Genomic DNA, 20,685 nt, shown 5'->3' with positions numbered 1-20,685 from the left:
TGTAAATGACAAAGATATCAATTTAGCTATTTTAAAAAATAACAAATAAATAAAATATTTGTCATTTACAAGACCAATAGCTCCAACTTTTCTAATGCGAGACCTATTGCATTTCCAATGCTTGTTGTTTCTCTCGCTGTTTCTCTCGCTGTCCTTCTTGATCGTTGGCTTTCCTATCTCTGGTTTTGTTTGTCCCTCCCATGAAGTACAGCAATTCTACAATGTTTTTGAATGGATGTGTGACACTGCTTCAAAGGGAACTTTATTTCTTTTTCTTTCAGTATTCTGCGGGAGTAAATATGTTTTTCCTCTAGATCTTGTGTGCTTGTACTTTTAAATGTCTAAATCCTCAATTGCTCTCTGACCTCCCTGTTTTGTTGCTTTTTTGCGGCTCACCCACGTTCCCCCAAATTCAAGTAGAGTCTCACACCCTTCACTGGTTCTACGTTTCTACAGACAACTCACCCTCTACACACACACACACACACACACACTAGTGCACATGTGTGATTTATTTGTTTTTCCATGGAAGTGTGCACTAGCAGTAGTGGATGTGAACCTGAAAAGACCCACCACACATGTCTACCCAAACTTACACAGATGGCTAATCAAGACAGCCACAGTTAAACAATGCCAAAACGACCTGGTAATGCTGGTTTTACTTTAATACACAAATGAGTTTTCAGTGAATTGGGGAAAATAATCTCACATTCCACCTTTCTGGGGTAGACCTGAACACAGCTACGGCAGTGACACACCTCACTTCTGAGTGTACAAGTAATGTTAAATCAGATTTGCTTCCACCAGACCTCTCAAGCCCTGACAGGAGGGATAAGGAAACTATGGGGGGTATTAGTATACTTTATTCACGTCCTTCCAAACACAAGCAAACACATGAGACTGATTCAGGAATGGTTAAATAACCAATGGTCACACGCCACAAGCAATTGGAAATATCTAGTGGTTGGAAAATCCAAGGTCGTCTGGGAAATCTGGTGATTGAATTCAGACAAATAAACTCTCACAACAAAATACAAAAATGAAATAAATTAAATACATAAACAAACAATGAGGGCAACTAAAAATATGTGCACTGACTGCAGAATTGGATGAGTAGGGCAAGAACAACCACCATCCAATGTAATGGAGCACTTCAGCAGACAATATTTCATTTTGCTGCTGCACCACCAATTTTTACACTAATGTACACCAGTGTACTGTAACATAAGCAGAAGCCAGAAGGACAATGTCAGGGTCGCCATTTACAAAGTGGACCAGAGGAACCAACACATTTTTATTGTTTTTATTTATTACAATTTCTTCGATATGCTAGACAGCAGCCACACTTTTCTACAACATAACTTTAACACATTGGCACTGCCAATAGCTCTAGCTAAACACTTAAAAGGTCCCAAAGGTGAGACCTATTGGCTCTGCCATTGCTTGTTAAGTTTCTCTTAATCACCTTTAGAACCTCACTTAAACTGGAACCAAGGTACCTCTCAGCGAGGTTCACCCCATACATCACAACCAGGAATCGTAGGTCTTCATCAGTGAACCTCCTCAAACCCCCCAGCTTTAGATGCAAAACAAAGGGAGGACAAGCATTTGCAATGCAATAGGTCTCGCATTAGGAAAGTTTGAGCTATTGGTATTGTAAATGACACATTTTTTATTTAGGTTTTGTTTTTGAAAATAGCGAAATTAATAGCTTTGCATTTACAATGCAAATAGTTCTAACTTTCGCAAATGTGACACCTATAGCATTTGTAATGCAATATGTGTTGTATTTACGTGACTTACATGTATTGATATTACAAATAATGGCTTTTAATTTCTTTAAATACTTAAATAAAAGTTATTTTAAGAGGGTGAGAGGGTGAGGGTGGCTGAGTGAGGGTGTGAGGGTGAGAGGGTGAGGGTGGCTGAGTGAGGGTGTGAGGGTGAGAGGGTGAGAGGGTTGTGAGGGTGAGAGGGCGAGAGGGTTGTGAGGATGAGGGTGTGTGAGGGTGTGAGGGTGTAGGTGGGTGAGTGAGGGTGTGTGAGGGTAAAAGGGTTGTGGGGTGAGGGTGAGGGGGTGTGAGGATGAGGGGGTGTGAGGATGAGGAGGTGTGTGGGGGGTATGGGGGTGTGAGCGTGAGGGGGTAGGAGCGTGAGGGGGTAGGAGCGTGAGGGGGTAGGAGCGTGAGGGGGTAGGAGCGTGAGGGGGTAGGAGCGTGAGGGGGTAGGAGCGTGAGGGGGTAGGAGCGTGAGGGGGTAGGAGCGTGAGGGGGTAGGAGCGTGAGGGGGTAGGAGCGTGAGGGGGTAGGAGCGTGAGGGGGTAGGAGCGTGAGGGGGTAGGAGCGTGAGGGGGTAGGAGCGTGAGGGGGTAGGAGCGTGAGGGGGTAGGAGCGTGAGGGGGTAGGAGCGTGAGGGGGTAGGAGCGTGAGGGGGTAGGAGCGTGAGGGGGTAGGAGCGTGAGGGGGTAGGAGCGTGAGGGGGTAGGAGCGTGAGGGGGTAGGAGCGTGAGGGGGTAGGAGCGTGAGGGGGTAGGAGCGTGAGGGGGTAGGAGCGTGAGGGGGTAGGAGCGTGAGGGGGTAGGAGCGTGAGGGGGTAGGAGCGTGAGGGGGTAGGAGCGTGAGGGGGTAGGAGCGTGAGGGGGTAGGAGCGTGAGGGGGTAGGAGCGTGAGGGGGTAGGAGCGTGAGGGGGTAGGAGCGTGAGGGGGTAGGAGCGTGAGGGGGTAGGAGCGTGAGGGGGTAGGAGCGTGAGGGGGGTGAGCGTGAGGGGGTGAGCGTGAGGGGGGTGAGCGTGAGGGGGGTGAGCGTGAGGGGGGTGAGCGTGAGGGGGGGTGAGCGTGAGGGGGTGAGCGTGAGGGGGTGAGCGTGAGGGGGTGAGCGTGAGGGGGTGAGCGTGAGGGGGTGAGCGTGAGGGGGTGAGCGTGAGGGGGTGAGGGGGTGAGCGTGAGGGGGGGTGTGAGCGTGAGGGTGGGTGTGAGGGTGGGTTTGAGCGTGAGGGTGGGTGTGAGGGTGAGGGTGGGTGAGGGTGAGTGTGAGGGTGAGACTCGCGTAAATGCGACACTTTTTACATATCTTTACTGGTGCAAAACGCATTGGTACCAGCATGATGCACAGAAGATGGACGGGGTTGGTTGTAATTGGTGTGCAGGGGAGTTAGAGGGGGCTTCGAGACAACATGTTCTTTCCACCAATTGGGTCCATTTAAAAAGCCACCTCTTTAAATAGCAGCAACCGAAATAAAAAATAAAATCTCCAAGTCGCACATGTATTATAGCTACAGCGTGACTTATGGCATTAGTAAAGCTGTTGCCAAGGGAGTCAGGCTACTAGCAGCCAACAAGCACGTGTTTTTCACTTTCTGACTAAGAACAGAAATTCGGGAGAAAAAGTAATCAGGTTTACAACTTGAACAGGATAACGAAACAGGCTGATTAAGACAAAGCATTTCCGAGGGCGGGACAGGGCTGCGGGCGGCAGGCGCCATTGTTGTGTGCACATGTGATGTTGATTTAAAATTTAAACTAGTCCTTTCTTTTACATATTTCATAATACTATCATTTTTGTACAAGTGTGCTAAAATGTCAAAAAAACACCAAACATTAGTGAGACACAAACTGGTGCATAACTTAATTGCATAATATGGCCTTCCATGGCGAATAATTTAGTGAATATTGCCACATACCTCGAGCCGTTGCAGGATTCTAGTTTGCACACCATGTTACAAAAGCATTGGGGATGACCATGTGGGCACCTACCATATTGTTTTTATATGAAAAGCTACCGCTACCTGAAATTGAGAACAGACCGGTTAGGAGGTAAGATGTAGCACCTGACCCAGCGTGGAACAGTAAAAGAACTCGACTGCACCTAAACGTGAACAACTCAATCGAAAAAACAAACAAGGCGGAAGAGACGCGAGACGCCAGCGGCCAGTCGTGTGCACATCTCCTGTTGTTGTAGTGATCGGGAGAGTGCCGCCGCGCTGCCCGCGGCGACCCGGAAACTCTTGGCCGACCGGCCAATCCGCTCGCGGCCGACCGGAAGTCCCGCCTCCTGAGGTCCGTGAGACGGCCTGCCGGCGCATGGAGCGCCCTACCGGTCCTGGGTACCCTGGGTCCCCAGGAGGGGGCCGGGGAGAAGGAGGAGTGTGGCGCCTGTTGCGGGGCTCCTCTGACCTGAGGGAGCCCCGATTGAGAAGAGGAGACGCGCCGTGAGGAGCCCCGCCGGAAGAGCGCAGTCGGTGAGTGGGGCCCAGGGCTGATGTGAAGTCTGTGCGTGCCTGTGTGTATGCCTGTGGGGGAGGGGAGGGGGCGGGAGTGTGTGCGCGCGGGGTGGGGGCTGCCTGTGTGTGTGTGAGCAAGGGCTTTGCTCCGCGCAAGCGCAGCTCAGACGCGCGCTCCCGAGGTGAAATCTGACAATGGGAAAGCGCGCGTCTGATTGCTGTCCACTTTCCTAAATACGGGCAACATAAGTTGTCGAGCTGACAGCATTCATGCTTCGCATGAATGCCACATCAGCTCGACCTAAAAAACGGTGGAAGTCTGGAGAACCAAAGCCTGAAACCTAATGCCAATTCATCTGAGACTTCTAACAAGCATTTACAATGCAATAGGTCTCGCCTTCGAAAAGGTTAGAGCTATTGGCATTGTTTAAATGACAAACTTTGTATTTATGGGTTGGTGTTGAAAACAGATAACTAAATGGCATTGTCATTTACAATGCCAATAGCCTAATCTTTTGCAAATGTGAGACCTATTGCATTTGCACACACACACACCCACACACACACACACACACACACACACACAGAGCCACACACACACACACAGAGCTACACACAGAGCCACACACACAGACAACAGAGCTACACAGAGCCACACAGAGCTACACAGAGCCACACAGAGCTACACAGAGCTACACAGAGCCACACACACAGAGAACCACACACACATACACACACAGAGCCACACACACAGAGCCACACACACAGAGAACCACACACACATACACACACAGAGCCACACACACAGAGCCACACACACACAGAGCCACACACACACAGAGCCACACACACACAGAGCCACACACACACACAGAGCCACACACACACACAGAGCCACACACACACACAGAGCCACACACACACACAGAGCCACACACACACATACACAGAGCCACACACACACATACACAGAGCCACACACACACATACACAGAGCCACACACACACATACACAGAGCCACACACACACACACAGAGCCACACACACACACACACACACACACAGAGCCACACACACACACAAACACACACACAGAGCCACACACACACAGAGCCACACACACAGAGCCACACACACACACACACAGAGCCACACACACACACACAGAGCCACACACACAAAGCCACACACACACACACAAAGCCACACACAAAGCCACACACAAAGCCACACACACACACAGAGCCACACACACACACGGAGCCACACACACACGGAGCCACACACACACGGAGCCACACACACACGGAGCCACACACACACGGAGCCACACACACACGGAGCCACACACACACGGAGCCACACACACACACACACACACACACACACAGAGTCACACACAACACCAAGCCTCCACCTTTCTTTGACGGTGACTGCTGCACTCTAATTTTCTGGCGGAAGGGCTCTCTCAAACAGTGATCTAGCGACGTTTAACTTTTTTTTCCCAAAAACGAAGTTCTGGTTAGATTCTGTGGCGGGGCTTGTGTGAGGCGTCACTGCAAGACAATGGAGGGCGCAGCATGCTACGTGAAATAAAAAGAGGACTAGGCAGTCTACACGAGATGCCCCAGCAATCAGTCTCCCTTCTTAAATGAAAAAATAAACTCTGTTGGGAGAGAGAATGAATGTACGAAACAGGTACAAACACGATATTATATCAGTACATTAAATACAATTATTAACATATTAGAAAGCACCATGCCATATGACCACCTTTCCTTGCTTTAAAAATGGAAAACAGTTTTTTTTGCTTACTATATGAAACGCGTTTGCTTATTTCGAATATATATTTATGTGTTTTTACAGAATAAATCAGCTACTACGACTTGTAGTGCAGTTCCGAAGTGTCAAAAACAAGACGGCCTAACATTCAACATGGCTGCCAAAATTACTGCCTGCTCTGGAAGCTTTGTGGGTCGACTCTAGGGTACATAGCAACAGATAGCCTGTCGCCACGAGTTGACGCAAGAAACAGCTGAGGGTGAGACTGAGAGTGGAACCAAAACTCTCTGACCTTCACAACTCTTCTGGAATGAGGACTTGATGCTAAGGAATTGAAACCGTCATTGGATAGATTCCCGACGTGGTGAACCGCTGACTTGCTTTCCAGTGTTCAGGGCTGTGTGCAGTGTTGAGTATATGCACCGGACCGAGTATACATTCTTGCGCATTGTACAAGCACAGGAACAAACCTGCTCAAAATCAAATTGCCATAAATATATCGCGCGACGATTCCAGAGCCTGCGGAAAGTGCTGACAAATGCACAAACAGTATTGAAAAGGTGCACACCGCACAGAATTTAGTGCATGCACATTGGGCAGTGCTGACAACAGGACAGGTTTAGCCAAGTACGTGGAAGTGTTGAGCGTATGCTTACTGTGCACTGCTGAAAATTTATAGTTGAGTCGACCCGTATACTATGCTGATATAAGTACACGCACAAGGATAACTATGCTCACTGCAGAGAGCGAAGTACGTGCACTGTGATACTTGCACGATGTATTGGACAGACCACAAGCTGAGTGTGTAAAGTATGCACCATATTTAGGTCAGACTAGATGCAAAGTCTTGATTGCATGTACACTGTAGAGCAGAGAGCGCGTAGACAAACCAAGTGTATGAACAATCCCAATGCGCTCATTGGGAGATTTTACCGGGTGGGCTGGGGGCACGGGGGGGTTTGCATCTTCTGAGGCACATCTTTAGATTTGGGGAGATTTGCCCAGTTACTAACATCTACAGTGGTGTTGTTATTCTACACTCTAGACCAAGGATTCTGACTGTATTTTTCAGTAGGACACGTGCTATGGAGTAAAGGTGGGAAGAACATAAGCCTTCGAGCCGCTCGAATTTGTGAAAAAGGGTCTGAGGAAATGCCCCCTCCCATCCAATAATGTGGACGCACAAACACCATGTCCTGCACATCGAGAGCCGTCAGCTGGGCGATAAAAAATTCTTACCATGCTGAAGTCCAGCAAGTCCCCGAGTTCTTCGTCTGTCCCGACTGTGTCCTTTCTCTGGTGCTGGTTCATGTTTCCCGCAGGCTCTGCGCTGGCAGTACTGGAGAGGAGCATGTGGGGGGAGAGGTTTAAAGGACGGAGGCGCTGCACAGGAAACAGATACAGGGGCGAGGGGCTCAATCGGACACCGCCGGCCCTCCCACCACATCTTAAGCAAACATAAAGAGCCAGGACGGAGTACTTGTGGGCCCCGATAAACACTAAAAAAGTTGTTAATAGGGCCGCTTGGGGGATTAAGGCGGCACGCGATCAGAGGCACAGTAGGGCTCCTTCCCTTGGGGGCGGGGGGGGGGGGCACGTCCTTTACCAGGGCCCAGGCACACTGGATGCCCATTGTTTACAAAGATAAACAATATGTGCGCGAAATGAACAGGCATTTTGGTAATAGATTATCAACTGGTGGTCACTGCGTGTATGATTTACAAAGACGAGTCTTTGCTGTACCGCTAAACTTGACAGCAGGGGGCGGAAAGGCATGAACGGGAGGGAGAGGGAATTTGCTACTCCGAGGGTATGAAAGCCACATAAAAAGCAGAACGCAAAGTCTTGTGGTAATGGCGCAAAGTGACCTTAGTTGTGTTTTTAGGGAAGACTGAACACTCCGCGCAAAACTCTTTCTTCACAAAATTAAGCAAGGCTTGGTCTCGCAAGAAACTGTCAGACTATCCATTCAAAAGGGTTTCCGGTTTGTTACGGTGGGCCACAGCTGCTGTTTGATCAGTAAAACACATCCATAATAGTCATAAGAACAGGCAGAAACAAGGAAGGAAAGGAAGACGAGAAACAGGGGAGGGGAGAGGAGGAGCAGCAGCGGGCAGGGGAGCTTGAAACGAGGACAGGGGGAGAGAAAGCTGTTGTCTGACGTAGACTTTTCTCTTCCCCCGACTACCTTCTGCTGTAAAAGGTTTCTAATCTTTATGGGGCAGGCCTCATAAAGATAACAAATCTTTTACAGCAGAATGATGTCAAGGAACCCAGTCCGAAAAGGAAGGGGCTAAAAGTGAAAGAAGTACGTCACGAACACCTCTTTTCCAATGGCTGGCCACCGTTTAGCATGAACGGTGACGCCAGCCAATGGAAAAGAGGGGCAGGGCTTAACCTCGCTAGTGAAATCTACCCTCTAAACATAAGATCTCGCCAGCTTGACTGCGCATGTGCGCTGCCATCGCAGGCCGAGATCTAAAAACAGAAACGCAATTTAGGAAGGCACTGAAAACTTGGTTCTTCAGATACTCAGATGAATTGGGTCTCACTTATTTAGGATCTCCTGGGCTTCCTTTCACCTTCCCTCCAACCAGAGCCAGGATGCTCCTTTCGGGGTGACAGTTCACGCTTTATAAATATCTCATTCAATTCAGAAGTGCAGTCTGCCAAAATATCAAAGAAACAAAGATGCGATTACATAAAAAGTCTGTCTTTGTGGAAAAGCAGCAGGTAAATTATACATTAGTGCCATGACTCACTGAGGCAAAGTCCTGACAGGGCAACAATTCTGTTTCAACTAAAGACTGCTGCTACGTCCCTCAGCCAATTGTGAAAGTTGCCTTTAAGGCTACGCAAGGCAATTATGTAACCTGTGTCCAAACTCGGGAAAGGGCAACACCAAGTCCACGGTCATACTCATTGGGTCTAATTAGGGTTATTAACAGTGGAGCCTGTTGTGACGCAGATCTCTGCTCTCTCAAGACTCTGGACATGCCTCAACGAGTTAAAGTGAGATTTAGGAAATCCTTTATAAGCCACCTTTTCCGTACATATTTTTTTCCCTGCATGTGATAAATGACTACCCTCAGTAGTCTCTCACTAGCCAATATATTATTGCAGCCATCTCCTACACCCAAGGACATCTCAGCTGTAATGCTAATGTCCTACCAATGGGTTTGGTCCTTCACATTTCGTCCTTTTTTTATACTAATGGTGTGCAGTCACTCTAAATAGGCTTGCAAAGTCAATCTAGCACTCTGCAGTGGCCGTGGAAGTCATGCACGGGCGCTTAAACTTCCTCAGTATCAAACTCAGGTGGCTATATGCAAGATGCATGCGAGCCACCACTAGACACTACCTAGTCAGAGAGGTAACTATACATAAAAAAGCCAAACAATAAAGAGAATCAACAGAGATCCATTCTCAGCAAACTTCAAAATGGTTCTATGTCAATATATAAAGAAGCCTAAAAAACTGAGTCTTTACAGAAAAAATGTTTGCTGCTGTTAAACCTATTTTTAAAACCCTGGTACAGCCACATCCTCTTCAAACAGAGAAACCTGACTCCTTTGCTAAATCATGAATGCTGCTCCTCACTGAAAGTTGTGTCACTGGGCTACACAGGAATATTTAACAAACAAGAATGCTACTGAATGCAGTGTGATGATTCTTCAAACAAGCACTGGCAAAGGCAAGAGGGCTCGCCTATGCGAGCGCAACTGGATTTGACTATGGGTTTTATACTTGTTGTACATGTGAAAGACTGCTGTTCAGATTGACTAAAAGTTAGTGGGTTAAAGGAGAGTGGGGTGGACTAGAGTGGAGTAACAGAGTGGCATGGTGAACCGATTCATGTGACATGTGCCAACTCAAATCTGCTATCTGAGGAAGGAAGGAAGCAAGCAGGCAGGCAAGGAAGGAACAAAAAGTGTGTGTGTGGGGACCACTTGCAAAATTAAACCAGCCCAGTTACAACTGACCAATCAAGACAAAAGATTTAACAAAGGCGAAGACGCCAATCAATGGTAGTAATGGGTGGGCTCTAAGCCCATTTTAGGACTTGGATGTGCGGTGCTGCCAACCATATTGTTTACAATTCAGTAGACTTACAACCCGCCCACAGCACACCATTAGTTTTTTCGTTGTCACTCATTTGCAATCTTTTGATTGCTTAGCTCCTGTATGCTTTCCTTAATTTCTTGTGTTAGCTCCTCCCTAGAGCATGGACCAAGTACATGTTCTTCCTTGTCTTTTAAGAACATGCTATATTTTTAATTTTATTTTATACGTGTTTCAGTATTATTATTGGACAGGCAATTTGCTTTCCTACTTTTAGCACAGGCATGCAGATTATTTATTTTACTTTAACCCTATCGGCCATTACTGCTGACACTTTAGTTAATGACACCAACAACTGTACTACTCTAAGACAATCCACTCTACTAATGTTTAGCCATGCTGAAGAGCAGCCACGCTGATGTATAACATAACTAAATTACTTTGGGAAAGCCAATAGCTCTCACATAGATAAGACCTATTGCATTGTTTAAGTTACATTAGATCTCGAAGAGAAAGCACATGTTCTCTAGCTCAGGCTGACATCGCTGAAAGCATCTCATCATGCTTCTCGACCTCCAACGCTTTTGACACAGTTGGCTGCTCAAAAATTATGAATAAATAAAATACTCAAGTTTGCAGCCTTTGAAGCATGGGAAGCAATGCTCAGATACATGATCTCTTCCCATTACCAAATTCGATGCACAATCTCCTTAACTTTGCTTTCAAATGACAACAGGGAAAAGTGCAAAAAGGTTCTTCTCAGAGTGAGGGCAGAGTCTGTAAAACCTGTACATGTTCACTCAGATGGCATTCTTCTAGTAAATCACACTGTACTTTACAGTGCGTACTGTTTGGCATAATCCAAGAAGCTGCCTAACTAGACGATACAACAGAAGAAAACCAAGTGTACTGGGAACAAGAATGAACCACTGTGGGTTCTCCAACTTAAGAACGGATACCTACTCATGCACATAACACTGACACGTTGGTCAGCATGGTGTTCCTGGGTATAGGACTACATAAACAAGGAAGTGTTCTGTAGGGAAACGCAATAGGAATTAGTTTGTATGTCAGAGAGAGAGAGAGAGGGTCTGGCAAGTCAGGAGAAACCAAGTACTAATGCATCTTGTTTACAGGTGACACTAGAAATCCTCACAGACTTACTGCCTCTTTTAAGATGTGGGTTTAATAATTAACAAAATCGCTACAAAAAAGCCCCATCCAGCCTTCGTACCAGCAAGTTGTAGTTAGATATTTTTTTTAAAAAGACACTAGACGCAAAGTTGTGACAGTACAGACCCAATTATGCTACTCCTCTAAGCTAAGATCAGGGAGAAACATGTTAACCAAACAAATGCCCCTACTTCTAGAAAGTTTATATATCAATGGGGCAACCCAAACAGACCACTGGACTCGGGTAAATAGTGGTACAATGACAATGTCACAGTGGAACGCATTCAAGACATATACAAAAAGGCAAAGAACTAATCGAAAATATTTTATCAAAGTCAAGCACCACCATAAAGTCTTTCCAAAAACGGATATGATTTTATTTCGTCACTACATTGACATGAATCAAGATATGGGGTTTAACTTCATCACCACATTGAAATGAAGTACAAGACAATTCAGACTTAAATACTTCGAAAAACAGGTGCACACAGGGTAAAGTGACAGGTGCATGGGGGGATTGCGAGAAAGGACAGTAGTGCGCATATATACATCAGCAAGTCAATAAACAAACTATCCAGACAGATTCCTGCCAGATACATTGAATGTCAAATCATAACATAATTACCGATAAACATTCTCTGTCACATATGTTTGATAATGAAGTAAGGGAGTGTCAATGTTTCGACCCCCAAAAGGAACCCCCAAAAGGAACACCTGATCAGACAGTTTGGCTCTACATTCAATACTTATGAAGTCAACAAAGACCATGCTAAGATTAGTAGAAGCCAAGCAACGTATCCCAGACAATTTCAGGGACTACAGGAGTGAAGTAGCAAACTGAGGGAGAGGCATTTCTCTCAAATTAAAGTGGGCTTTATAGCCAAGAGGGCAGAATATGAAGGGAAAAGCAAAATTCTGACAGGCAGCTTCTCCAGGATTCAAAATCTGGACTACCCGCAGCAACACCTAGATCAGGCTCGTGTTTTCGCTTTCGCACATAGAAAGCCTGTTGAAGAAGGCCTTTACCTTTTATTCTCCAAGAATGTGGAAAAGCCACACATCAGAGCTGCCTCAATCTACTCATGATTTTACTTCCATAAAATGACTGCAACCTTTTCCTCTTTGCCCCATTTGACTCATTACATTGTATAAGACTTGCATTTTCGGGCTAGATTCGCTCTCAATGAACATCATTGATAAAAAAATAATAAATTAACAAAGCTGTACCACTATAAAGAGCTCAAACTAGAGGAAAGCAGGTGTTGGGGTTGCTTTTATTCATTCCATGTTGGCTTGGGTGGTATTTTACCAATCCAAAGCTGCAATATTAAGCCATGAGTAGTAAAAGGCTTTTGTCATTTTTCAGGTCAGCGTGTATGGCATGATGCTAATCCTATGCTTAAAACACAGCTAGAAAAACAGACATTTAAAGTATACAGATTCAGTGTCTCCACACCACCATGGCCTCGCCCCGCCAGTACTCAGCAGCCAGAACACCGGCGCCCAACTGAACATCCAATTATGCTCAACGCAAACCCGCAGTCATGGCAGCGACAGAGTACTGTTAGCCAGCAAAGAAGACTCCCTTCGCAGTGGTGAACCGTCTATTGCTGCTTTATCTAAATACAGCAGGTGGACCGCTGTTAGCTTGACAAAGAATTTGGAACCGTGGCAGCAGCCCCACCAAGATCTAAATCAGACCCTTAGCCTGAAAGGGTATTGTTTTCACTTACACTGGGTGCTCTTTTATCTGGACAAAGCTATTTCTCGCTGACAAGCTCTAATAAGTGCGAAAAACATGTCAACGACTGATTTTATTTATGCCAGGTTGGCTAGGGGGGTATTTTACTAATCGAAAGCTGTAATAAAGTGCCTGAAGAGGTACAAGGCTTTTGACACTTTTCAGCTCTGCTTGGATGGCAATAATCCTATGCTTTAACATTTTGCTGCAAAAATAGCTAAGGGCTTTGGTGTGCATGGCACTGTGTTGATCCTAGGTTTATAAACTCCGCTAGAAAAAAACGTTTGAGGTGGGCAGTTGTAGGGTGTTCCATATAAAGGAAATGCTCTGCGACTAAAACTTGAGAACTAGACAGAGTTCCCTACTTCCTTTTTTTGCATACTTTATGAAGCACTCTAAGCCTGAAAGGGTATTGCTTTGATATGCAGAAATGTTATCTATACTAATATAATAAAGAGAGAGCCCAAACCTTTGAGGCGGGTAACCTCAGGAACCACAGCACCAATCACAACACCCAATACAGCGTTGGAAAGGGCAGTTGCAGCAGAAGGACATAGGCTATGCAGACGTCCACCATATACATTTAAAAAGGTAAAAGAACCGTGCCAGCAAGTAGTCCCTTGTGGGCGTGTCTGCGTTGTGCTGTGGGCGTGACAAACGCTGGGACGTGTGGTACGTTCCGCCCTTCATGCCATGTCTCATATCGTGTGCTGGGGGCGTGGGCGTGTGCGGGATTACAGAAAAAAAGCGAGCGCTGTGCCAAATATTTCATTGTTTTTTCTTCCCAGGTTCTGTACATTCCAGCTCCAGGTGTCCACCCTGCTCCCTTTAAATACCCCTGCACCCCATAATCATAACCCACCCTTATTCCTTAAAAATACCCCAACACCCTTAAACACTAACCCATCTTAATCCTATAAATATACCCTGTACCCCAATACCCAAACCTACCTCTTAACCCTAAAAATACCCCTGTACCCCAAAACCCAAACCTAGCCCTGAACACTAAAAATACCCATGTACCCCAAAACCCAAACCTACCCCTGAACCCTAAAATACCCCTGTACTCCAAAACCCAAACCTACCCCTGAACCCTAAAATACCCCTGTACTCCAAAACCCAAACCTAGCCCTGAACCCTAAAAATAACCCTTTACCCCAAAACCCAAACCTAGCCCTGAACCCTTAAAATACCCCTGTACCACAAAAACCCAAACCTACCCCTGAACCCTAAAAATACCCCTATACCCCAAACCCCAAACCTAGCCCTGAACCCTAAAAATACCACGGTACCCCAAAACCCAAACCTATCCCTAAAACTACCCCTGTACCCCATAACCCAAAACTATATCTGAACCCTTAAAATACCCAAACACCCCAAAACATATACCTCAATACCCCAAAACATATACCCCTATACCCATACTTACCTTATCCAAACATTTAAAAAAAACATGCTTTTACCATTCATGCATTTACACCGAATTTCGTTGTAAATGTATGCGTGGTAAAAGCATATAAAATGAAATGTCACGCGTTATAATGGCATTGCGGAGTAATGGTACTTTCGTAATGAAAGTATGCGGAGTGATGGTATGCGGAAAGAAAGTTGCGGAATAATGGGCGTTTACCCTCCCCCGGTAAGTACATTGGTGGCACGGCGGCCCACATCTCCAGCAACATACACATATTTTTCACCACCGATTTGAAAAATGCACAGGTCTCTCTCATTGATGGCCAGCACTGACATACACTTTTAGACACACCTCCCGCCACAAGTTCTAGAATTGCGAACTTTAGAGCTGGGGAGCTACGTTCGAATCTCGGCATCAGCTCAACATCCTGTAATTCCAGGCAAATCGCTTTGTCTCCCCGTGCCTACCACAAATGAATGTGTTCTTCTGTAATGTAAATTGTGCTCATGCCATGTTGTCGAGTTTGCGCTATTTAATATTGCAAGGAAAAATAAAGTAGGGAAACTCGAGTTCACACACTACTGAAAGCGAACTCTTAAGTGCATCAGCAGTGCACTGTGAATCGGAGCATTTCACAGGCCTGTCACAGATAAGAAATGCTATCAAAACGAAATCCTACAAAACAATATACTACTGTCCGGCAGCAATTCATACCCGGACAACGTCGGGACGGGCTGCTAGTATTATAATTACACATACAAACACACATAGATCCGTTTACTAACTAATGGCCTGACATTTCTGGAATAGAAAAAGAGTAAGTAACAAAGAAAGATAAAAACCCATTACAGTCAAAAGAAGCATATATAAAATAAGAAGCTCATATGTCTGTTCATATTATTTAAAGCTTGGTTATTTGGCAATTAAAGACGTTTTCTCCCATTACCTCCTTTGTAAGACGTCCCTGTAGTAATCATTCTATACAGCAACGAAAGACGGGCAAAAGGGAAGGGAAACATGCCACTGCTGCTGGTCCGTAGAACCAAGCATTGGAAGAGAGAACAGGCCTTATGTTTGTGAACTGTGCCAATGCCTTATGGTGACACTGTCCAATGTGGACAAAAGCAATTTTTTTTTTCTAAAGCTGGAGGGGTGGCACCACCCACTCTCCGTCCCAAAAAAGGAACATAAAGAGAGCATCAAAGAATGCTGAGGATGTCTTCTCAACATCCTGAACAGTGGGATGCTTCGATCATTAGCACTTACAATAAGCATACATTGATTAATATGTTAATGATATGCCAGTGTCATGTGTACGCTGATGGTCTGTGAATGCTATATGGAAGAGTAATGCATAACAGATAGACTCAGAGAGGATCAATATCCTGAGTCTTGCTCGCCCTAACTAAACATCCAGCAAGAGAAAAAAAAAAAGGATAGAAGTTAAGCCGAAATACCCTTTTAACCTACAATAGTCATAATAACAATGTAAAGAAATGCTGAAGAAGGTGGCGATTCTACCAATATTAACTTTCGTTATAGTTATATCCAGTGTTTGCACAAAGTTTTATTTAAAATTGTACCTTTGTATATGTATGCAATTTATGTAAAGGGCTCAGAAGTAGACAATAGTGCAGGTGCATGCAATATATTAGATCTAACAGTTGCAGATACTTTGAGGTCAGGGGAGAGAACACAAATGCAATAACAGCCAATATGTTGGAGGGGGGACAGAAGTGAGGTGGCAGTGTTCACTCGAGGCACTGTATATACTAACTGTGGTCTACTCATAGAGACACTTAGCTGCACAAGTGAAAACTAAATAAGGCCCCGTCCTGCATGATACTGACACCACACCAGCAAGTCTGTGGGAAACCTAGAACTGGTGAGGTGCAAACAAAGGCGTTGAGGTGCCGTGAAATTTTTTTTTTAAAAAACACTTTTCTTCCAAACCACAAAGTCAGAAGTTACAGCCCAGAAACAAATCCTTATATAGGGAAGCCACTGCAGCCTGGAACTCACTACATCCTAACCTCAAGACACTCACTCCAACCAAGCTCTACCTTCCATAACCATCTCAAATGTCCAAACAATGCGTAAGACTAAACATCGTACTGTTTCTAGAAACTGCTTTTATAAGTCTTAGCTCTGATAAAATGTATGTTATTTTGAATTGTTGTTAATGTAATCCCAAAGGTTTATCCTATGTTGCAGTTGTAAAGAACCCTCATACAAAAGCAAATTCAAAAGTGCTTTATTCGAGTAATTACTCATAAAAGCAGACAAACAAACACATAATAAAATACAAAAGCTCTGCTATACAAATGAACAAATAACCAAAACAGAACTATTACTAAAATAAACGTCACAGTTTGCTGAGGTACACTAGGAATGTTGGTAAAACACTGCGGTCAAACTAAGAACACCTGTAGAAGGAAGCAGTTTGATTAGGGGGAAAGCAGATCGGTAGTAAGAGATGGAAGGACAGGTCACGGCAAAAAAGCAGATGTTCTGGACCATGACTCTTTTGGGTCTAAACGGGCAAATGTACTGTAGTACAGAACCAAGCAGCGAGACTGATTCACGAGCAACCAAGATGGCAATCTGCCAGACTCTTACTACAAAAACTCCACTGGATCCCCATTTCCCAACGAACAGCCTTCAAGACGGGCTGCTCAATTTTCAATTCTCTATACTGCCGGAGCCCTAAATTCCTTAATTGCCTATTATCTAGGTACACCCTCTCACGCAACCTAAGCTCATCCCACCAACAGCCGTTAACTTCCCCTGCCTTCAAGTTACAACGCCAGGGTGGACGCAGGTTTGCCTCCTTGGCCCCCAAATTGTGGAACTACTTTCCACTGGAGATTCGGTCTTATAACAACATTCTGACCTTCAGGAAAATGCTAAAGACATGGCTGTTTGGGCAGGGTCATGAGTACCTTTGTCCTATGGTCCGACAGACTTTAGAGTTAGCGCCATGAAACCATCCGATGTACGCGCGCTGTAGAAATTCTTTATAACAATATAACATAACAGTACATTCCCGTCATCTGAATACCTTTAAGCGCTTTCGGATCCCGGGTCCCCATTACAAGCGACACCATTCCTTCAGCATTTCATAAGCCTAGCCTTTACAGCATGTGCATTCCATTCTTAAAGCAAATGGCTGTCCTCATGTCAAGAGTCCGTAGGTCTCCCTCATCTCCCTCCATCCCTCATTTACATCCGTTGTGATGTGTAACACAAGAAAAGAGGCAAAACATGATGGGCTCTTCTGCATATTGAATTTCAGTATTCTACCTTTTAACACATCTGATGATCAGTAAGCACAAACTTTACTTGTGCTACCTCCTTGGCTGGAAAAGATGAAAGTCCACAAATTTAAATTTTTAATAAACTCCCCAGACAAAGCCTAGCTTGAAGACAAAGTGTGCATACCAATGGGCCTCGTTGCACATCGCCTGCCGATCAACCCCAGGCCACTTGCCACACAGAAGGTAAGGTAGGGATGCCTCTTTGTGGGGTGCACAAAAGACTTGTGCTCTCTCAAGGGAAGACAATGTCCCAAAGCGTGCCTCCCCCAACTCACAGTCAGTGGGGCATCCGCGTAGCAAAGCAGAAGGCCAGGCACAGATGGGGCCGCCCACATTGTCATGCAAATGTCTTCTCACAGCGGCGGCCCAGCTGCGGGTCTAACGGCTCTCGGCCTCTGCGAATTATTTAAAGCGTCCAAAGGGACCGAATGGAGCTGATGGGACGTGCACAATGACAACACGGAGCTGCTCAATACTTAAGGAAAGCAGAATCGTCTGTATTGTGTGGCACACTAAATACGTTTGTTGGCTAAAAAAGACTTTCTAGAAGCAAACAGTTGAAAACACCGACCAACAAGCTGCAAATAGAGGTTCAAAAAAATAAACTAGTTTGCATATGGGTGAAAGAAAAGGTTGTACGGGAGCTTTCATGACGGGCTCCCTTACAAAAGCAATAATTTAAAGCGATTTCATACTTAAACCATTGCCCGATCTATAGTGTGTCTTTACAGGTGTGCTTTGATGCCCATTCAAGCCACAGACACGCTCAACACAGTAGCACCATATTGTAGGTTCTTTTTAGAGTAGTAAAGTGACTAACCAAACAATAGAGATCTAGAACCCCAGTTTAGTACAGCCTAACGAAACATTTGATTGACAACATCGGTATCACATTGCTTCCAAATAAAACACCGCATCTCGTTATTCAACAGATGCGCTGGCTTGTTACCAAATATTGCACATAAATAAAAATCTCCGACTCATTAAACGGGTCCGCCTGCATAACAGGTGACAGTGATTATCTGTATTGGTCACACTTAAAAAAAAAAGTCACCTCAGTGTATTTGATTGGATTTAAGCCAGGGTATCGTGAACTACCTGAAACAAAGTTCACGTATTTAGAAGCCGAGCACACACTTAAAATATATTGTTAATTTAAGGTGACAACATGCTGCAAAATGTGTTAATCCACTCCCCAAAAACAAATCGGAACTGCGCTTCTATATTGGGACCTGAGCATTAAATCGCCACATAGATTGTCAGTCAGCGATCACACCCGGTGATTTAAAAGGTTATGCAACAGAACTTCTCGGTAGAGGTGCCATCACGCCAATGGGAAAGTGCAAGTTGTTCTCAGATGGAAACAGGTCCTCGGGTAAAAACACACCTTCAAGCTTCAACCTTTAGTGGCTCAGTCAATAATGGGAATGAGGTGTCTGAATAGGAAGTCGATCCACAGTCTCAATTATCACTTTCCCATTCTTTAGGGGGTGGTTGCAATTCCCTGTAGGGTGTCATCTACTTGATGTGTCTATGCACCTGAGTTACCATCACAAACACATTCTGTATCTCAGGCTTTCAGTAACTCACACTCTGCTAATGCATGCAGTACCCTCCAACATTGCACTGACATGTTGCTCCCTCAGCCCCTGCAGGCTCTCTCACCTGTGGGAGCGCTGTCCAGGATCCGTAGGTCGTAAGCTCCGGAACAGCGGTAGTTGGCAGCGGTGCCGTTGTCCCAGACCACCACCACCTCCTCTGGGCTCTCAAAGCTGCGCACGGTGCCTATGTGCCCCTCTCCACCGTCCTGCTTGCCCCACTTCCAGTCGGGCCCGCGGGAGACACGGGCGCCCACGCCCTCCACCATCACGCGGTTGTTGCGGGAGTTGCTCATGACTGCGTCCACCGAGGTCGGGTCAGGGGCTCCTCGCGCTAGCCTGCGGCCCGGGGCGCGCGCAGCGATCGCTCGGAGCGAGAGGGTGCTGCAACCCAAAGAGTCCCGCAAACTTTCCAGCTCGGCAGCCGTGGCCCCTCTGCCAGCGTCTCACATCCGGGGGATCAAGGCGCTCTGCGGAGCAAGCAGTTTCTATGACCACAGGCGGCCGCCGGACAGGGGCGGAGCGGGGACGCAAGGAGGGGAAGGAAAGTAGCAGATCCAAAACATCCCCCTCCGGCGGCGCCTAGAGCGCATGCGTGCCGGATAGGTCCCCAGACAGTCAGTCAAAGGACACAAATTAGATGAGAGCTCTGGCAGAAAGGAAGGACAAGAATTTCTCTCAGAGCCTCGCTAATCCGTACGCAGCGAGTCAGCCATCTTGAAGAAGTAATGCTTTTTCGGCATTTTGAAGACATCGGCAACTTCTTACTGAAAGTGTATTAGGGAAAACCGTATTCAAAATTGTCCAGGGTCATATTATGTCTAAAAGTTCATTTAAAAATACATACACATACGATTAATTTAATTATTTTATTTTCCTCCGTCGAGCTGCTTAAATACGCGATGCTGGATGTGTTAGGCATTTGATAGTAATACTCTTTTTTTTTTAAATAGCCCTCGATCAAAAAGGACTTTATCTATTTTATCAACTTTTAAAGATGGCCATCCTTTTTACCAAAATTATTGGTTGCTGCCCTTCGTCGATGTCAACTACTTGTACTTGCAGGGGAATGGGAATAAAACAAGCTGTCCAAGTCTTAGAAAATGTCAATGAATGTAACATTTCCTAGCTATCAAGAAGGAAAGTTTCCATTTCATTAAAAGACTGGAGGGAGGCTACCATTATGCATAATCTTTTATTTGCCACTGCTGCAGCAGCATTTATAAAGAACTTTCTAACCAAGAACAATTCAGAACTAGAATCTTGATAAACAATACAACTCTCCTTCTCTTTTAAATGCTACTCCTGTTCAGATTGTAGTGTAGTTCCTATATTCCCAATAGGCTCTGCGCATTGGAATAATATAAACAGCAGTGTA

The 20,685-nt window shown here is 45.5% G+C and overlaps 1 protein-coding gene across 2 annotated transcripts in view; it reads right to left on the bottom strand.

Moving 5' to 3' along the window:
• The window catches only part of MIB1 (MIB E3 ubiquitin protein ligase 1), a 346,522-nt gene extending 326,582 nt beyond the window's left edge, over positions 1 to 19,940 (bottom strand). Inside the window, exon 1 of one of the 2 annotated variants that reach the window (XM_086965634.1) lies at positions 19,375 to 19,940. In XM_086965634.1, the coding sequence (XP_086821760.1) occupies positions 19,375 to 19,603 (229 nt within the window). In that variant the 5' untranslated portion in view covers positions 19,604 to 19,940. The remainder of the gene's footprint in view (positions 1 to 19,374) is intronic. The other variant, XM_086965633.1, reaches the window with a different exon arrangement.
• Between the last annotated feature and the right edge of the window lie 745 nt (positions 19,941 to 20,685).

This window comes from Lissotriton vulgaris, chromosome 4_1 (genome assembly GCF_964263255.1).
Source record: "Lissotriton vulgaris chromosome 4_1, aLisVul1.2, whole genome shotgun sequence".
Taxonomy (NCBI): Eukaryota; Metazoa; Chordata; class Amphibia; order Caudata; family Salamandridae; genus Lissotriton; species Lissotriton vulgaris.
This window is presented reverse-complemented; position numbering and strand designations above follow the sequence as displayed.